Source organism: Bufo bufo, chromosome 7, assembly GCF_905171765.1.
Source record: "Bufo bufo chromosome 7, aBufBuf1.1, whole genome shotgun sequence".
In the NCBI taxonomy this organism is placed as follows: Eukaryota; Metazoa; Chordata; class Amphibia; order Anura; family Bufonidae; genus Bufo; species Bufo bufo.
In genome coordinates, this window is record NC_053395.1 from 216938666 (window position 1) to 216955866 (window position 17201).

General features: G+C 45.1%; 2 protein-coding genes across 16 annotated transcripts in view; one reads left to right on the forward strand and one right to left on the reverse strand.

Moving 5' to 3' along the window:
• Positions 1–623, forward strand: part of ZRANB3 (zinc finger RANBP2-type containing 3) — a 271436-nt gene extending 270813 nt beyond the window's left edge. For both annotated transcript variants that reach the window (XM_040440742.1, XM_040440743.1), the window contains one exon: positions 67–623. In XM_040440742.1, the coding sequence (XP_040296676.1) occupies positions 67–165 (99 nt within the window). In that variant the 3' untranslated portion in view covers positions 166–623. The remainder of the gene's footprint in view (positions 1–66) is intronic.
• A 5567-nt stretch (positions 624–6190) lies between these two features.
• The window catches only part of RAB3GAP1 (RAB3 GTPase activating protein catalytic subunit 1), a 103772-nt gene continuing 92761 nt past the window's right edge, over positions 6191–17201 (reverse strand). The window contains exons 20-27 of one of the 14 annotated variants that reach the window (XM_040440544.1): positions 14534–14630; positions 14333–14436; positions 14137–14252; positions 11546–11648; positions 7371–8362; positions 7167–7268; positions 6941–7008; positions 6191–6844 (exon numbers count right to left, since the gene is read on the reverse strand). In XM_040440544.1, the coding sequence (XP_040296478.1) occupies positions 8126–8362; positions 11546–11648; positions 14137–14252; positions 14333–14436; positions 14534–14630 (657 nt within the window). In that variant the 3' untranslated portion in view covers positions 6191–6844; positions 6941–7008; positions 7167–7268; positions 7371–8125. Of the gene's footprint in view, positions 7009–7042; positions 7269–7370; positions 8363–11545; positions 11649–14136; positions 14253–14332; positions 14437–14533; positions 14631–17201 lie in introns of those variants that run through there. The other 13 variants (XM_040440540.1, XM_040440538.1, XM_040440537.1 and 10 more) reach the window with 13 other exon arrangements.

The following is a 17201-nucleotide window of genomic DNA, read 5'->3' on the forward strand; positions in this document are numbered from 1 at the left end:
ACCTTCATTCTAATCAGTAAGTCCCGGGGCACCGGTATAACATTCTGATTTTTCATGTCTTTCTAGAGAACAGCTCGTCAAGCGAAAGAGAGGAGTCGATCCAAGAAGCTTTCCGTGGCCTCCAAATATGGATCCGATATCACCAAATTCTTTACCAAAGCCTAATGTCTCCTCCTTGTTATAACTGATGTGTTGTATCCGTCATTTTATGTGTTTTCCACGCTCTAAATTATGGAGTAAATAAAAGAGGTTTCTTTTGTTAAATAGACAACGGCCCAATCTGAGGTTCTAATGACAAAATCTGTCGAAAATAGTGAGCGTTTGTGTCCATACCCTGACGGAGCAGTTCTCTCCCCCCCTTTCCCAGCAGGAAGTCCTAGCAGGATCTCAAGTGGCATTTAATGGAGGAAACTCCCTCAGTTTTGTAGGTTATCAGTTTGATGTTTAAAACCCTTTTAAATGAGACCGAAGCAGTGACTGAAGATCACACTTAATGGCGGCAGTCATTGTGCAGGGGGTCCTTCTGTAACGGCCTTTTACATTTTCCTTCTTCAGGAGTGATCCTTGGCTTTTCTTACTAATTAATTAATTATTAATATGTCTATCATGATGTGAACTGGAGTCCTAGCCCCGTCCTGCTAAACCTCACTAGCTACTCAGTGCATAGAGAGACTGAGAGACGTAGTTGGGTGAGTACAGTAAATTAATCGTCACAACGGGAAATGGATTAGTCTCCTCGCCAGTGGCTGCCCAGATCCGTAAACAGCAGGGCGATCACTGACTTCAGCATTGTCCCCTGTTTATCTCCAGAAACACCCCGGTATTTGCGACTTATATTAGATATTAGCTGATGACAGTCAAGCGGCTCCTTTAAAAAAAAAAAAAAACATCCAAAAAAAAATAAAACGCGGAATCCGCTACCTCTAAGAAACGATTGTTGTCACAAATAACGACGGAGGAGGAATAGTCAGCAGTAAAATGTTCAGTTAATAAAACGCTCTGTATAATTAATGAACAAAAATACTAATGAGGAAACGAGCCGATAATAATAGAAACGCCTCACGAGAAGATTCCTCATCACAGACACAGAACATTGCATCCACTGCTATTATATCTGCCCTGACGCTCAGAGGTTGAGAATTGCACCAATTAGCGCAACCAAAAATAAAATCATAATCATGACGCAGACCACATGTTTTATTGGGAAAGTATGTGACTTTTTGGTCCAGTAGTCACACCCCAGCTGTAAATAAAATTAAAAAAAAGCGGTATGTCTTTTATTTTAGCACTGATTGTGCCACAAATATGAAAACTGTGCACGTTACATAATATATCTGGCACAACTAATACTGGGTACACTTGCACCACCTCATGTGGTGGTAAATATCTGCTGGTATTTTGCCCCTAAGACTGTGGTGTTAAAAAAATAAAAATAAAATTGTGAGTAAAAAAAAATTAAAATAAAAAAGCAAATAAATTGCTAAATCATTATAATAAGGCTACTTTCACACCTGCGTTCGGAGCGGATCCGTCTGGTGTCTGCACAGACGGATCCGCTCCTATAATGCAAACGATGGGATACGCTCAGAACGGATCCGTCAGAATTTTTTCGGAAAGATAATGCAAAGTCTGAAAGTTAGTCAGACGGATCCGTCCAGACTTTGCATTAAAAGTCAATGGGGGACGGATCCGTTTGAAATTGCACCATATTGTGTCAACTTCAAACGGATCCGTCCCCATTGACGTACATTGTAAGTCTGGACGGATCCGTTTGGCTCCGCACGGCCAGGCGGACACCCGAACGCTGCAAGCTGCGTTCGGGTGTCCGCCTGCTGAGCGGAACGGAGGTCAAACGGTGCCAGACTGAGGCATTCTGAGCGGATCCGCATCCACTCAGAATGCATTGGGGCCGTACGGATCCGTTCGGGGCCGCTTGTGAGAGCCTTCAAACGGAACTTACAAGCGGAACCCCGAACGCTAGTGTGAAAGTAGCCTAACTTATTTCCATAAATGCAAATGTACTGTGGCTTGAATTCAGTGCTCGGGGCTCACCTGACGTACTGTCTGCAGCCACTGGACCCAAAAATAACAATTTTGCACCATTTTTCTTTGGGCCAGTCAATGTGTTCCTTGCCAAATTTTAACCTACTCTGGACAAGTCTCTTTTTTGCAGGGAGTTCTTGCTGGTAACTTTGCTTCTGATTGTAGCAGGACTCACTGGTAACTCTAGATCTGCTTTCATCTTTCTGGAGGTGATCACTGGCTGGGCCTTTGCCATTTTGGCTACTCTTCTATCCATATGAACAGTAGTTCCCCGCTTCCTTCTTTATTTTCAGATTTTAGTATTTGCTGCACTACTCTGTATGTTTTCCATCTGCAATCAACTTTTCAACTAGAGCATGTTCTTCATCAGAACCATGTCTGGAACAAGCCATTGTCCCCAGTATTTCAGAAGGAAATGCTCTATAACTAACATGTGCAATATTTGCCACCCTCCTACCTTAAATAAGGGCCAAAATCAATACCTGTTATTCCACAGTATTAATGGCTTCACCATTTTATATTCTCACTGCTATTATTTTGAGCACCCCAATTAATGATTCAGTTACTCGGAATGAGCGGGATGTCTGTCCTGATTGCTGAAGCTGTTTTTTTTTCTATTATTCCATTACACTTGCAAGTAAATTATTTGCGATGTAAAAATATCACTTCTACCAAAAACACTGATTTATCAGGTTAATGATGTTGGGCTGCTATTTTTTGAATACTAATGTATAGAGCAAATCAATAAATATGGCAGTATTGCTTAGCGCTACCTCTCTAATGCATCTTTTTCCAAATCCGTCATACAGCTTCAGTGTACGTGTCGTTCACTTGTGGCATTTTTTTTAAATGCACATTCCGCCACTTTTGTTGTGCTTGCTATTTGACAAATGTGCCCCATAGTGTGAACAGAAAGTCCTAACGCCCCCCTCCATCATTGTGTGGCATCAATGCTTTTTATAAAGCCTCCATTATATCTTTGCTATATGCTACACATAGAAGTCATCATCACCAACCTCTACCTCCTCTTTCTGCACTGACAATACATAGCAGAGCTGAGGATGTGACTGTGAGATAAGAGGTGATGACATTTTTCCTTCACCTCCCCTCCCCTACGACCCCAGCCCCAAATCCCCCACCACATTTAACTCCTTCTAGAGAAAGGTGAAAAGAGAGCAGAAGAGGCTGAAAAAATGTTTGGAGATTTAAAATATGTAATGTGTAAAATAAAAAGGAAAATGTAACAGTTTTTACTTAACCTCATCTGTTTGGAATTTACTCATTTTTGTGAGTATCATGGAGCGATGTGGATGGCCGGGTACATCACTTACTGGAGTGTGCACTATGGGAATAAGGCAAGCTGGTGAAGGCTGTGGGCAATATTCTGCTGGAGACCTTGGGTCCCGGCATCATGTGGATGTGAAACTTGCCACCTACCTAACCACTGTACAGACAAGTACCACCCTTCATGGCAGTGGTGGCCACTTCCACCACACTAAATTCAGGGATGAGCAACATGGCACACAGAGATCATGGTGATGATGTGGCTCTGAATACTCAGATCTTAATCCAGTCTTCATCTGTAGGATGTCCTAGAAAAATTAGTCTGATTCATGGAGTTTTCACATCTTAAAAGATCTGCTGCTAGTGGCTTGGTGATGTGTACCACGGGACACCTTCAGTGGCTTCCATGCCTCAATGGGTCAAATCTCTTTTGGCAAGGTTACATATATATTAGGCGGCTGGTTTTAATGTTCTTGGTGATCAGTGTGGATATATATATATATATATATACACAGTGTGTGTATATATATATATATATAAAATTTCTGTTCATTTGTGGGTCTTATTGTTTACACTGCTGCGCAGCTCACTGTGGGTGGGGCTATAGTTCAGCTTGTATGATTGACAGCTCTGAACCTTCAGTAGTTCTCTTCACAATGATCAGCGCTGCAAATAATTGGGAACTGCTGAAAAATTGTGATGTCTGTAATTTTTGGCTCGAAAACCACCATAAAACAACTGATAAGTCAAATGCACTTCATAGATACTATAAAAATCTGTGTTTAGCACTCACTTGGCTGTATTTGGGGTCCTGTCTGTATCTTCTTTAAAAAATGAGGATTGGATTCTAGCAGAGGGAAGAAGGGAATACTTAGAACAAGACAATCCGGTCGTAAGTGTGGACCCTAAATATGGGCAGGTAAAGAAAGTGCCCCCAGAGATGGTGCTCCTAGAATAATGACGTGAATGGCATTGAGATAAGTGCAGAGCGCCCAATTAAAACGGACACTTTGTACATTGTACGCAACGCTTCACATCCTGGACTGAAGGAGTCTATTTCTCTCTTCCCCCCCCAAATCCTTTTTTTTTTTCTCTTTTCGCCTTGTTCTTGAGCTTTCAGATTCTTCGTACAGGGTGTTAAGGCTTCTGAACCGGAACTTGCAACCGTTCATGGCATCGTGAATCTTAATATATTTTCCACTTTGATTTTTCTTTTAACGACACCTTCATCTGCAGTCATAAGTTCATTAACGCCCGGCTGACAGCGCCACAAGTTATATTCTTCCAGCTCCAGAATTTATATATTTTTTTAATTTACTTAAGCAGATGGCGATGCTGCCAGTGGAAGCAAAGGGGTTAAAGAGTAAATTATTTCAGCTGTTTGACGCCCAGCGTCAATTCCAGCCTTAAAATAGATATTTCCACTTGTTTCCATGGCAGCATATGCCGTACAGTTAAATCTATCAATAGCCATAAGTGGGGCTGGGAGAATATCATCTGGGGGGGAGAGAATAGCATCAGTCTCTTTAATGGAGGAATTTATAAGATAACGTCTCGGAGTCTCTAAATCTGTAGGATCTGCTTATAAAGGGGGGGGATCTTCCTCCCCCCCCAACCTTAAATATCCTGTATTCCCCTTATGTTTGTAAGGAGGGGACATTATATACAGAATTAATACATCGTTGCTGCTCCATAGGCAGATGATGATGCTGGTCAGATGCAAAATTAAGCAACCTTTATGGCCATTCTATTAGGGTAGCACTAAGGCTCTGTTCACAGTCATTTGGAGTTTCGGTCAGGAACACTAGCACAGCCTGCAGTCAAGAAAATACTGACCCTATTAAAGTCAATGGGGTTCTTTTTGGATTTTACAGCATAGCATAGCTTTTATGGTTCCAACTGAAGCCATGACTAGTGTGAACAGAGCCTGAGGTTGTGCTGGCTGGGTTCCCTGGGAAAGGTTCTCCTCCTGTATTTTGTGGGAACCTTCTCCAGACTTTATAATTGTAGGAGATGACCTGTAGGTCCCAGTCTTTTCAGTATCCTCAGATCTCTACTAAAGCCCAGAGACACAATACTGATGGACTCTAAAGACCCGGATCTCAGGCTACATGATCGATATCCTGAACAGAGCCGGTCGTGGAATATAAACTATTGACAAAAGCAGAAATGAAATAAAACACTGATAAGAGGTGTAACGGAGAGTGGAGCCCACTGCAGGCGAGATCTACCTGACCCACCAACAGAAAATGACCTGGACGTCAAATCTATCACTACATCTATGAATCCAATACACATACTGTGTGTATATATTAGATGAGATGGAGATATAGAAGTATATACAAAATAATGAGCTATACATAGATATTCAATGGATAAAATAGAAAGGATGGATGGATTTTTTTTAAACATATATATATGTTTAAAAAAAAGCCATCCATCCTTTCTATTTTATCCATCGAATATCTTTGTATAGCTCATTATTTTGTATATAATTATATATCTCCATCTCACCTAATATCTATCTCCCATATTTATTTATTTATTTATCTCATATCTATCCGTCCTTGAGTCCTTTCATGGTCTGTTTAGCAGTTTCTGAATGATCTTAGTCTTACATGAAACAGATGGGAACCACTGACAGCTTTTACCCAGTCATCCAGCTTTCCAAAGATTCAGAATGCCAGGTAAAACGGCATTATATTACACACACTCCCCCCTCTGTCGGTGCAGCAGCATTTCTGGTAGTATATTCATGAACCAGTAGGAACTGGATGAATAACTCTCACTGTGACGCTACAGAATATAACTAGGATGTTTCATGGAGATCCTGATTGAGACTTCATCACTTCTCAGGCTGGAGGAGACCAATGTTCAGAAACGTTTATTTTGCAGATAAAACAGAAGATCATGGATGTTAAACATAATATGAAACCAAAGCACAGTCTGATGACTGAATAGTGCCAAATACACGGGCCGGGGACGTCTCACTGCTGGCGAGTGCCGCACACAAACTATTCATACACATGAAATAGAGAAGCCACACTGATGCAGATCAGGTCAATGTGTTGGGCATGTGGGGAGGCAGCCTGTGCTCCGATACCAGTGGGATAACAGCATCAAATGGAGCAGCGGTGAGTAAGCAGGAGGATATCAGCAGCACTGCAAAGCTGTGAGTGTATACTGTCCTCCTGTTGTGTACACATCAGGATGAGAGCAGTGCACATTCCTCCCCCCCCCCCCCCCCCCCCCCCCGGCCCTGAGCTCTGTACCATTACAATGCACCCCAGGACCTGTGCTCTGAAGACGACTCTGCAGCGTTGAACTCCGATCCTGGGGTGCATTTTAACACCAAGACAATGCACCCCAGGTCCTGAGCTCTGCACAGTAACACTGCAACCTAGCACCTGAATTATGCACACCAGGACATAAGCTCTGCAGTATACCTGAACATCTGAACCCGAGTTCTGTATCATAACACTGGATTTTATCTATTCACATTGACATATCCTAAAACCTGACAGATGCACCCCGACACTGAACCCCAGGACCTGACCGATGCACCCTGAACCCCAGGACCTGACCGATGCACCCTGTCCCTGAACCCCAGGACCTGACCGATGCACCCAGACACTGAACCCCAGGACCTGACCGATGCACCCTGTCCCTGAACCCCAGGACCTGACCGATGCACCCTGAACCCCAGGACCTGACCGATGCACCCTGAACCCCAGGACCTGACCGATGCACCCTGTCCCTGAACCCCAGGACCTGACCGATGCACCCTGTCCCTGAACCCCAGGACCTGACCGATGCACCCTGTCCCTGAACCCCAGGACCTGACCGATGCACCCTGTCCCTGAACCCCAGGACCTGACCGATGCACCCTGTCCCTGAACCCCAGGAGCTGACCGATGCACCATGACACTGAAGCCCAGGAGCTGACCGATGCACCATGACACTGAAGCCCAGGAGCTGACCGATGCACCATGACACTGAAGCCCAGGAGCTGACCGATGCACCATGACACTGAACCCCAGGACCTGACCGATACACCACGACAACCAACAAGCTTGGTCTCCCAAGTGGCCACAACATCTATTCTGCACCCTAACACTAATCCCCAGGTGCTAACTGTAAAATGCCCGGTGACATCTATATAAGCTCAGTTTTCAACTGCTGCTGGATCCAGAAAGAACCCGACATCTACCAATCATCTACTAGACTCAGGGCGGTTATTTATGGGGAGGTGCATTCCCTACACTTTTTTTCTGCTCTCCGTGCTCAAAAATGAAAAGCGCCGAGGCGTTATCAGGGACAAATATGTAAAACTGTATAGGTTCTCTGGAGATTGCTGGTGACTGCAGCAGAGACCCAGCCGCCCTCACAGAGGTCACATCTTATGTCAGACAATAAAATTTAAAGGAGACAAATAATTTAAATAGTAAATAACTAACCCAAAAACACAAATCGTCCCTGATATCTATAGAGAGTCTACAAGAACCGAATGTAGATGGGTGCTGAGACATCAATGACCCCTGCAGAGCGTTGCTTTCCCCATAAATAAAGTGACTGCAGAAGAGACTGATCTCCATAGTTGGCTGAACGACAAACCATGATTCCTCCAGAGTCTCCAGCACTGACTGCTCAGTGCCCAGTAGATAAAACCCCTCCGTTTTTGGAGTGCATAGATGTGACTCAAGAGATGGACTATAGTGATCTTACAAGCAGAGGTTCACATTATAATAAGCCACATTCACCCTGGACGAGCGCTCTGTCCAGACCTATGAGGGGGACATTAGAAGAAGGATGTGTCTGAGGAGAAAGCTCCTGAAAGTCTGAAGTCATCTTTGGTGAGGGCGCTGTACATGCGCTGGGGCAGGGCCTTGGAATAGAGGGCTGGTCTGGGGACGGTGGTGCGCAGGATGACTTCTCGGCCGGCAGGGGAAGGAAAATCTGTTCCGGACAGCAGCTTCTTCTCGTCTGACGTACTAGACCTCTTAGGCTCTTCTTCCAGGGGGGCCATTATAGTGACCTTAAACAAAATAATAAGAATCAAAACCAGAGCAATAATCAGGGCTCAGGCCTGGGCCGTACAGATGCAACCATTATAGTATCCAAGACCGGAACACTCAGGACTCATGGTGAAGGGTTTACACTCACAGCATGGCAGACAACAGAAGTACAACCGGGATATACGGGGCCTACAGGATTTCCACACTGTGTTCTTGGCGATTTGAGATCTCCCTGTTTTGTGGGAATGTACTGGGATGATAAGTTACACCCAGTAGATTGTACATGGCATGTCAGGTATGGCACCTCATCCTCATAAGGGTTTACCGGGCCTTGGGTAGTCATGGACTGTGCACACAATAAGGGGGTGCCGCGCTCGCTCATCCATGGCCTGTTCATTCTGTCCATTGGATGGATCCCCATGGATTCAATTTTCATATTGCATTGTGAGCAATGGCCATTAAGGGTTATACATGTCTATATCTCACAGGACATGCCATCGCTTTAGAAGCGGTGGTCCAGCCTCTAGGACCCCTACAGATCCTGATAATAATGGTGTCAGCGCACAGAGCATCTGTCAGCAGTTTTGTACCTATGACACTGGCTGACCTGTTACATGTGCACTCGGCACCTGTGTTGGTCCCATGTTCATATGTGCCCGCATTGCTGAGAAAAACAATGTTTTACTATATGCAAATGAGTCCCTAGGAGCAACGGGGGCGTTACCGTTACACCTAGAGGCTCTGCTCTCTCTGCAGCTGCCACAGCATCTCCACTTTAATAGACGGAGCCAGGCAGTGTAAACATAGTGGCTGGGCCTGTCAATCAAAGTGGAGATGCTGTGGCAGCTGCAGAGAGAGCAGAGCCTCTAGGTGTAACGGTAACGCCCCCGTTGCTCCTAGGGACTCATTTGCATATAGTAAAACATTGTTTTTCTCAGCAATGCGGGCACATATGAACATGGGACCAACACAGGTGCCGAGTGCACATGTAACAGGTCAGCCAGTGTCATAGGTATACAGTGCTGACAGATGCCCTTTAATACAGCTCTTTGGGGAGAGGAGGTCAGTATTGTGACAGGGGAGTTCTTCTTTAACATTGTGTGCTCGACTTGGTGGTCACGGGTTCTGGGAGGAGGCGCATTGTGTGGTGGATTTCCTCGCGTAGGACGGTTACGTCTGTGTGTGCTCCGGGGGGTTAGGATGCGCTCCCCTCCTCCGCTCATATACACACAAGTCATGGGGTGAGGAAATGAGGTAGAAATTCTGGATGTTACCTCATCAGAAGATTCAGTCAGCTTGAGGTAAGAGATAGAAACACAGTCAAGCCTAGGATGACTACGAGAGGTCAGACAAACAGGTTTAGTACATGCAGCAGGACATTACACAGGTATGGACATTATGTGAGAGGCGCGGGGAGGCGCCAGGATGATGGGGGTGATGGACATTCACTGAAGGCTGATGTGAACAATCATCTAGTATACACCATCATCGCTCCTCGTTATCAGGAGCCTTCCTCCATGATGCAACCCACTCCCCCTCTACCCCAGGCCTTCCACACCCCGCACTCGTCAGTTTACAGGCCCGTGCTATGCAGAGTGGGAGTGACATCATCATGTTATATGATGACATCATCATCAGGGTTTTATCTGAATGCAGGAATATAAACGGTTTACCTCATCTGAGAATAGGTCAGGGGTCAGCAGCCTTGGGCGCTCCAAGCTGTTGTCAAACTACAACTCTCAGCATGCTCTGTTCACTTCTATTACAGAGCAGCAGAGCAAGGTTGCATGCTGGGAACTGTAGAAGCTTCACAACAGCTGGAGGCCATCGGTGGAGGTCTCCGCCATGGAACTCCAATGATTAGCAAAATGAAGGGGGACGTTCTGATGGGGGGGACACACACACTCATCCTAATGATGAAAACTCTCATTTTTTATATGGGATTTTGGTATCCCATATAGTTCTGGCTGGTGGGCCCGCTTGGCTGCTTCTGTATTTCCCATAGACTTTAATGGGAAGCCCTGTTCTTGTGACGGGTGGAGATTCTGGCCAAACAGACGATATGCAATAATTAATAACTGTTGTGAGGGTTAAAGGGCTATTTCCATCTGAACACTTACGGCATGTCGTCAGGATCTGCCATAAATGTCCAATATGTGCGGGTCGCACGTCTGGCACCCCAATCTCAAGAACGGGCCCCATGGCATGCTGCAGTAAATGGAGAGCAGGCCACGCATACTTGACTATTTTGTGAAGTCCTATACCACTAAATGTCAAGTACCTTGCATGTGTTGCCTCCATTCCCAATGGGGCCCCAGAGGTAGGTGGGGCACCTATTGGACATTATGGAATATAACTAACACAAGCAATAAATCCATTAGACTTGGATCCAACCACATTTCAGTAGGGTCTGCTGTGGGGTCTGCAAGATCCTTGTCAACGACATACCGGCAATGGAAATAATGATCCGTTTTATTTCCCCTGTGTCTATAAGGGCAGGTTCGCATTGCCTTTATTGAATTCCGTTATAAGTTCTGTTATAACAGATTTGTAGGATGGAATGCAAAGCGGAAAGGCTTTAAGAGGTATCCGGTTTTGCTCCGTCCTAATACTTGTCTATGGGGACACATAATGGTTCCTGTCGATAGGTTATGTATGACGGGAACAAGCAGAACCGTTATGTGTCCCCATAGACATGTATTAGGACGGGGCAAAACGGAACGCCTCTTAAAGGCCTCCATTTTGCATTCTGTCCTAGAATTCCGTTATATCTCTGTTATAACGGAACCTGTAACGGAATTCAATAACGCCAATGTGAACCCGCCCTAAGCGGTGTTTGGTAGCTGCTCATCTCCTGAGCGCTATTAAAATGGAATCTGAATGGAGGAGCCGAGACGTTTGTTGATAAGTATTCGCAGAGCGTTCATATAAACCGTAATCACTCTGGGACATGAAACGATCGTCGCTTTTTCATTTTTTGCATATTTCTTGTGAGACAATGGCCGCTGCACATCTATCGTCTCTCACCCTCTACTACAAGAGGCGGGATGTCGGTGCATGGCCCCGCAGTGCGAGATAATGAGAGGACATTAATCACACACAGAAGAGAAGGGTCCTTATCTCGCTTCACGTCAGAGGAGAACAGAACGCACGGAGGCCTGACGCGTTTCTTCCCCTGTTCTAGGTTATTAGCCTGGACTCACCCGCTGGGCATTGACAAACATCTTGTGGATGATGCTCCCGGCCGGACCCCTGCACGCTCCGATGATGGGCACTTCAGGCTGCTCCAAGAGACCACTCACAAACCTGTCACAAGGAAGACGTCAACAGATCGGTGATGACAGCGAGGAACACAAGCCGCTAATGACGAGATTCACCCGCCTCCTGGTATATCTCTGCCTGGTAAAGCTGGGTGAACACTAATGAAGTGACCAAGAAAACTCCACTGCACATGCCACGCAGAATGTCAGAGCTGTACTGCACCCATACTGGTCATTACCCAGCTTTCCGTCTTACAAAGGGTAAAATGGAATTCTTAAAGGGGTTGTATTTAAAAACAGCGCCATGCCTGTCCACAGGTTGTGTGTGGCATTGCAGCAAAGACCCATTCACTTCAATAGAGCTGTGCTGCTAAACCAGGCTCAACCCGCGTGGGGATATTTCTTCTAATCCTGGACAAACCCTTTAAGGAACTGCCTGTAATCTTGTTCATATGTCCTATTAAGAAACAGATGATGGTCCCCAAATACCCCAGAAACAGGCCTAGGTCCACGAGCCGGTGCAGAGAGCTCTCGCTCCACGTATCACAAGAATAGGCCCTCTGAATGGTCACCGGGTAATGCATATGCTGCCAGCAGTAATGTGTGGCCCCTGGAGATATCAGCTCATCTCTTTAAGGAGGCGCTGGCCCCTCTCCTGACATGTCTGTTTTAGTAACTAACCCCTCATGTAATAATAGTTCTGGAGCATCTATTCCTATACCTCGATGTTGTGCCATTTCTCTACTATCCCTGCTAGAAGTTAGGAATGAATTTCTATCAGTTTCCAATAAAGGTCTAGATGGGTGTTACCAGTTGTGGGTGTCCCTGCACAGTCTGATATTATCCAATCAGTGCTGTCAGTGTCAGACTGCGCAGGGACACCCCCACCCCCCTCCAACTGGTAACACCCAGCTGGACCTTCACTGAAAACTGCTAGTAATTCATTCTTAACTTTTCAAAGGAATAATAGAGGAATGGCACAACCCAGAGTCATAAGAAAAGATCCTCCAAAATTGTTATTACATGGGGAATGTAAGTAAATACTAAAGCAGACATGTCAGGAGAGGAGACAGCTCCTCCTTAAGAACAGTATGTACAGTGTCCCCCCTAAACTGGCCATGGACATGAGAAAACTGCGAGATGGACCAACCTTTTGGCGAGTAATAAATGAATGTAAATTAACTTTTACTTGACCGATGAGGGGTACTGTTTTCCTTGCAGAGACCTATCTGGTGTAGGGAGTCTTGCAAGCAATGATACCTGGGTAAGAAAGCATGGAAATGAGCTCTCCTCAAGAAGGAATACAACGCTCTCTAGTGCCACCTACAGGTAGTTACTAGTGTGGATGCTTCATCCAAAGTCGCTTCGTTCAAAACTTCTGACTTAGGCTACTTTCACACTCGCGTTTGGTGCGGATCCGTAATGGATCTGCACAGACAGATCCGTTCAGATAATATAACCGTCTGCATCCGTTCAGAACGAATCCGTTTGTATTATCTTTAACATAGCCAAGACGGATCCGTCTTGAACACCATTGAAAGTCAATGGAGGACGGATCAGTTTTCGATTGGGTCATAGAATACGGATCCGTCCCCATTGACTTACATTGTGTGTCAGGACGGATCCGTTTGGCTCAGTTTCGTCAGACGGACACCAAAATGCTACAGGCAGCGTTTAGGTGTCCGTCTCTAAAGCGGAATGGAGAAGGAACGGAGGCAAACTGTTGGATTCTGAGCGGATCCTTTTCCATTCAGAATGCATTAGGGCAAACTGATCGGTTTTGGACCGCTGAGCCCTGAACGGATCTCACAAACGGAAAGCCAAAACGCCAGTGTGAAAGTAGCCTAATACTGTACAGAGATCCGTCTGCGTACAGTATTAGAATGTATGGGCTCTGATGAGCTGAAGTTAGTTATTCGCGAAGTCGCGCAAGACTTTGTTGAATAACTTCTGTAGTTGTTTTTTAAAATGGAAAACCACTTTAAAACTTGCAATAGAACTCTGCTTCGGTTCCGAGGTACTAGTTGGAATCAAAGCCGAGTGCGGTTTCACGTTTTAAAGTGGTTTTCAAATTTTAAAAATCAACCACAGAAGTTATTCATCGAAGTCACGCACAACTTTGCGAATAACTAACTTCAGCTCATCGGAGCCCATACATTCTAATAGTGGCTGGAGACGGATCTCCGTACGGTAATATTCCGAAGTTTTAAAGGAAGAGACTTCGGATGAAGCACCCAAAGCTCGCTTCGCTCAACACTAGTAGTTACCCTGTAAGTCAATGTCCAACTCCGTTCACAGAGTATGCACCTATAGGTGGCAATAGGGAGACGTTCTCTGGAGAAAAGCCAGGTAGACTTGCCTGTAAGACTCCCTACACCGGCTGGGTCTCCACAAGGAACACCAATACCTCTCAAGGGTCAGTGATGACCAGTAATAAAGGTGGCAGGTGCCGCAAGGACACATTTATCTCATCTCCACACACAGCGCTCTGCAGGGAGGATCTGCGCTAACTAAAGGTTCTGCATAATGAATACTTCTCCAGATCGTCCTTCTCTTCCGCATTTTCACATCGATCAGTCCCGAACTTTGCCTTCAGTGACCGAGCTCGGGCAATGGTGGCCTCCACGTTAATAATCTGGTTGATGATGTCCTGGGAGGAAAGGACAAAAGGAACATCACAAAGTCTTCTTACAAGACCCCTTCCACCTTCCCAAGGGTCTGGTCGCTCACCTCCAGCTTCTTATCTTCGGGAAGGGGGAAGCGGAGCACTTTACTGGAATGAGAGATGATGCGTTTTATCGATGACTTCACTGAAGGAATGTCTTCCACCATTTCTATAGAAAAAGGAGGATGTGAGTAAAACCCTCATCATCATCATCATCAATAAGGAAGATAGCATGTCGCACAACGCAGGGATAGGATTAGAGTCACCTTCTTCTTTGACTTTAAGAAGAGCAGCATGGAAGACGCATGGGAGGAGATGCCGGGTCAGGTCTGCCGGCTTCTGGACGGCCAGGTAATGGAGAACCTAAAATGTGGAGGATACAATGTGATTGGACCTTGACGCATATAAAAATACAGAATTACAGAGTAAACCCTGACTAAAGCTAGCCACAGGCCCCCAGGGGGGGATCAGCTGAGGTGGAGCAATCTCTACTCAACCATCTTACCCTGTAGTTGTTACCTATGTACGGGTTTATCTTAATACTCACACCTCAGGTTCACTGTAAAGAAGACCTATGTGGCAGAACTATCCTAAAAGGCCCTTTACTGCACAGTAATATTTTGAAAACCGTTTTTTAATATCTTTTTTGCTATACCGAGCTATGATCATGTGAAGTTACAGACCCAAAGCCAGAGGCTGCACTACTGAAATATTCTGAAGAAATGTTTCCCTCTAAGCAATGTGGTCATGGAGTCGTGGTGTCGATTCTAGTCATCAAATGCAACAATACGAAGGAAATGGAAAAAGGAACTAGTATCAGAATGTCTCAGTAGTGCAGCCTCAGGCCTTCAGAGAGTAACTTGAAGTAATCATAGCAAGATATTGAAAAGGAGTTTTAGAATTTTTAATGTTCATTAAATGGCCTTTTTAATTTCTGGTAGGTCGCGTCTCCTTTGGGAATGCATTTTAGGAGTCACGTATGAGATTCCAGCACCGGCCTTAATTAAGTTCCCATCAGGTGTGTTATTTATTCTGACCACCAAAAGGAAATGGAAGCTTAAAAGACAATTAGCAGAAGTGTGAACAGGGCCCTTAGAGCCTTTCCATGGCTTGTGCTTATAGCAGAGCAATGATGGATCCAGTGGATCCTCTGCCTTATAATGGGATCCGCCCGTCTCTGTACATGAGGACAGATGTATTACAGCTCGGTGCAGACAGGACAATGTGGCGGCTTTATCAGGAGACTAGGTGCAGCTGAAGGACAATGCTGCAGAATAAAGGTCTGAACAATGCGCCGTCGCTCTCCTTAAGTCGCTGTCATGGAAACCAGAGCGTCGGCTGCATCTTCTTCTTCACTACTTTCTTATTTATTGCTTTATGAAAACAAACTAAAAATCCAGATGACAGGGATCGCTGGAGTCCCTATCACTTCCCTCTGCCGCTCATCTCCACAATCTCCATTCTGCCCCGACCACGAGATGCCTCCAGACTGGCAAATATCAGTCCAGAGCTCAGTAAGCCGGACGCTCCTTTTGCTTTATTTGCACTGCGAATGTTCTGTAGGATTGTGCTGTGATAATGACGGATGGTAGCAATAATCGCTAAACTAGTGGATAAAACTTCTCCATAATAAAGTGCTACACTCTGTATAGTCCAGAAGTGTACTAGAGAAGAAGCCTTCCAAGAAGAGCCACTTTATAAACATTACTTACCCTGTACTGATCCTGAGTTACATCCTGTATTATACTCCAGAGCTGCACTCACTATTCTGCTGGTGAAGTCACTGTGTACATACATTACTTACCCTGTACTGATCCTGAGTTACATCCTGTATTATACTCCAGAGCTGCACTCACTATTCTGCTGGTGCAGTCACTGTGTACATACATTACATTACTTATCCTGTACTGATCCTGAGTTACATCCTGTATTATACTCCAGAGCTGCACTCACTATTCTGCTGGTGCAGTCACTGTGTACATACATGAATTTTAGCCTGCATTATAATTTAGAGCTGGATTCAAAATCCTACAGGCTGTTTGCATGCTTATCACTAAACACATCCTAATTAGAAGCCGTCCCATTCACGTCTATGTGTCGGCTCCTTCCTATTCAATACTACAGAGCCGTCCCATTGAAGTGAATGGGACAACTTGTAATTACATTGCTCACCCCTGCGATGTCAACGGCGAGCAGGTAAACAATGAAGGGAAAGCTGCGCTCGCATGGGCACTGCGGTCTCTTCAAACAGCTGATAGTGGTTCTGGGAGTCGGACCCCCATTGATCTGATATTGATGACCTATCCTAAAGATAGATCATCAATATAGGAAACCGGACAACCCCTTTAAATGAAAGAAGTTTGGAACAACCAGGACTCATCCTAGAGCTGGTCCTCCTCCCCCCACTAAACCGAGTAACGGGGCTGAAGACTTAGGTCCCGAGTAACGGGGCTGAAGACTTAGGTACCGAGTAACGGGGCTGAACAATTATGTCAATGCAAAGTTTTAGTTTTTACTTTTCAATAGATTAGCAAATATTTCAAACATTCTCTTCTCACTTTCTCATTATGGGGGACTGAGTGCAGAATGATGGGGGAAACTTTTTTTATTTTGAAGAAAGGAGCAACATAAAAAAATGTTTCCGAATGCGGTAATTTGCATTCACATCCTAGGCAGATACCCCTGCGTTATAGATCTTTGTCATGTAAATGGACAATTCAGAGGACATCCAGATAATTAATTACTTAATCGATCTGGGGAGGGGGTTTCTGGTTTCTGTGTTAACCAAATAACAAGAACATACAAAGGTTAGCCAAGGTTATCACAGACACAGACCACATTAATCACTGCTGACCAAAGCAGCCACCACATAACTCATCACCAGTAGATATTCAGTGATCTCCTACACACAGAGCAATAACATCTACCGCCATC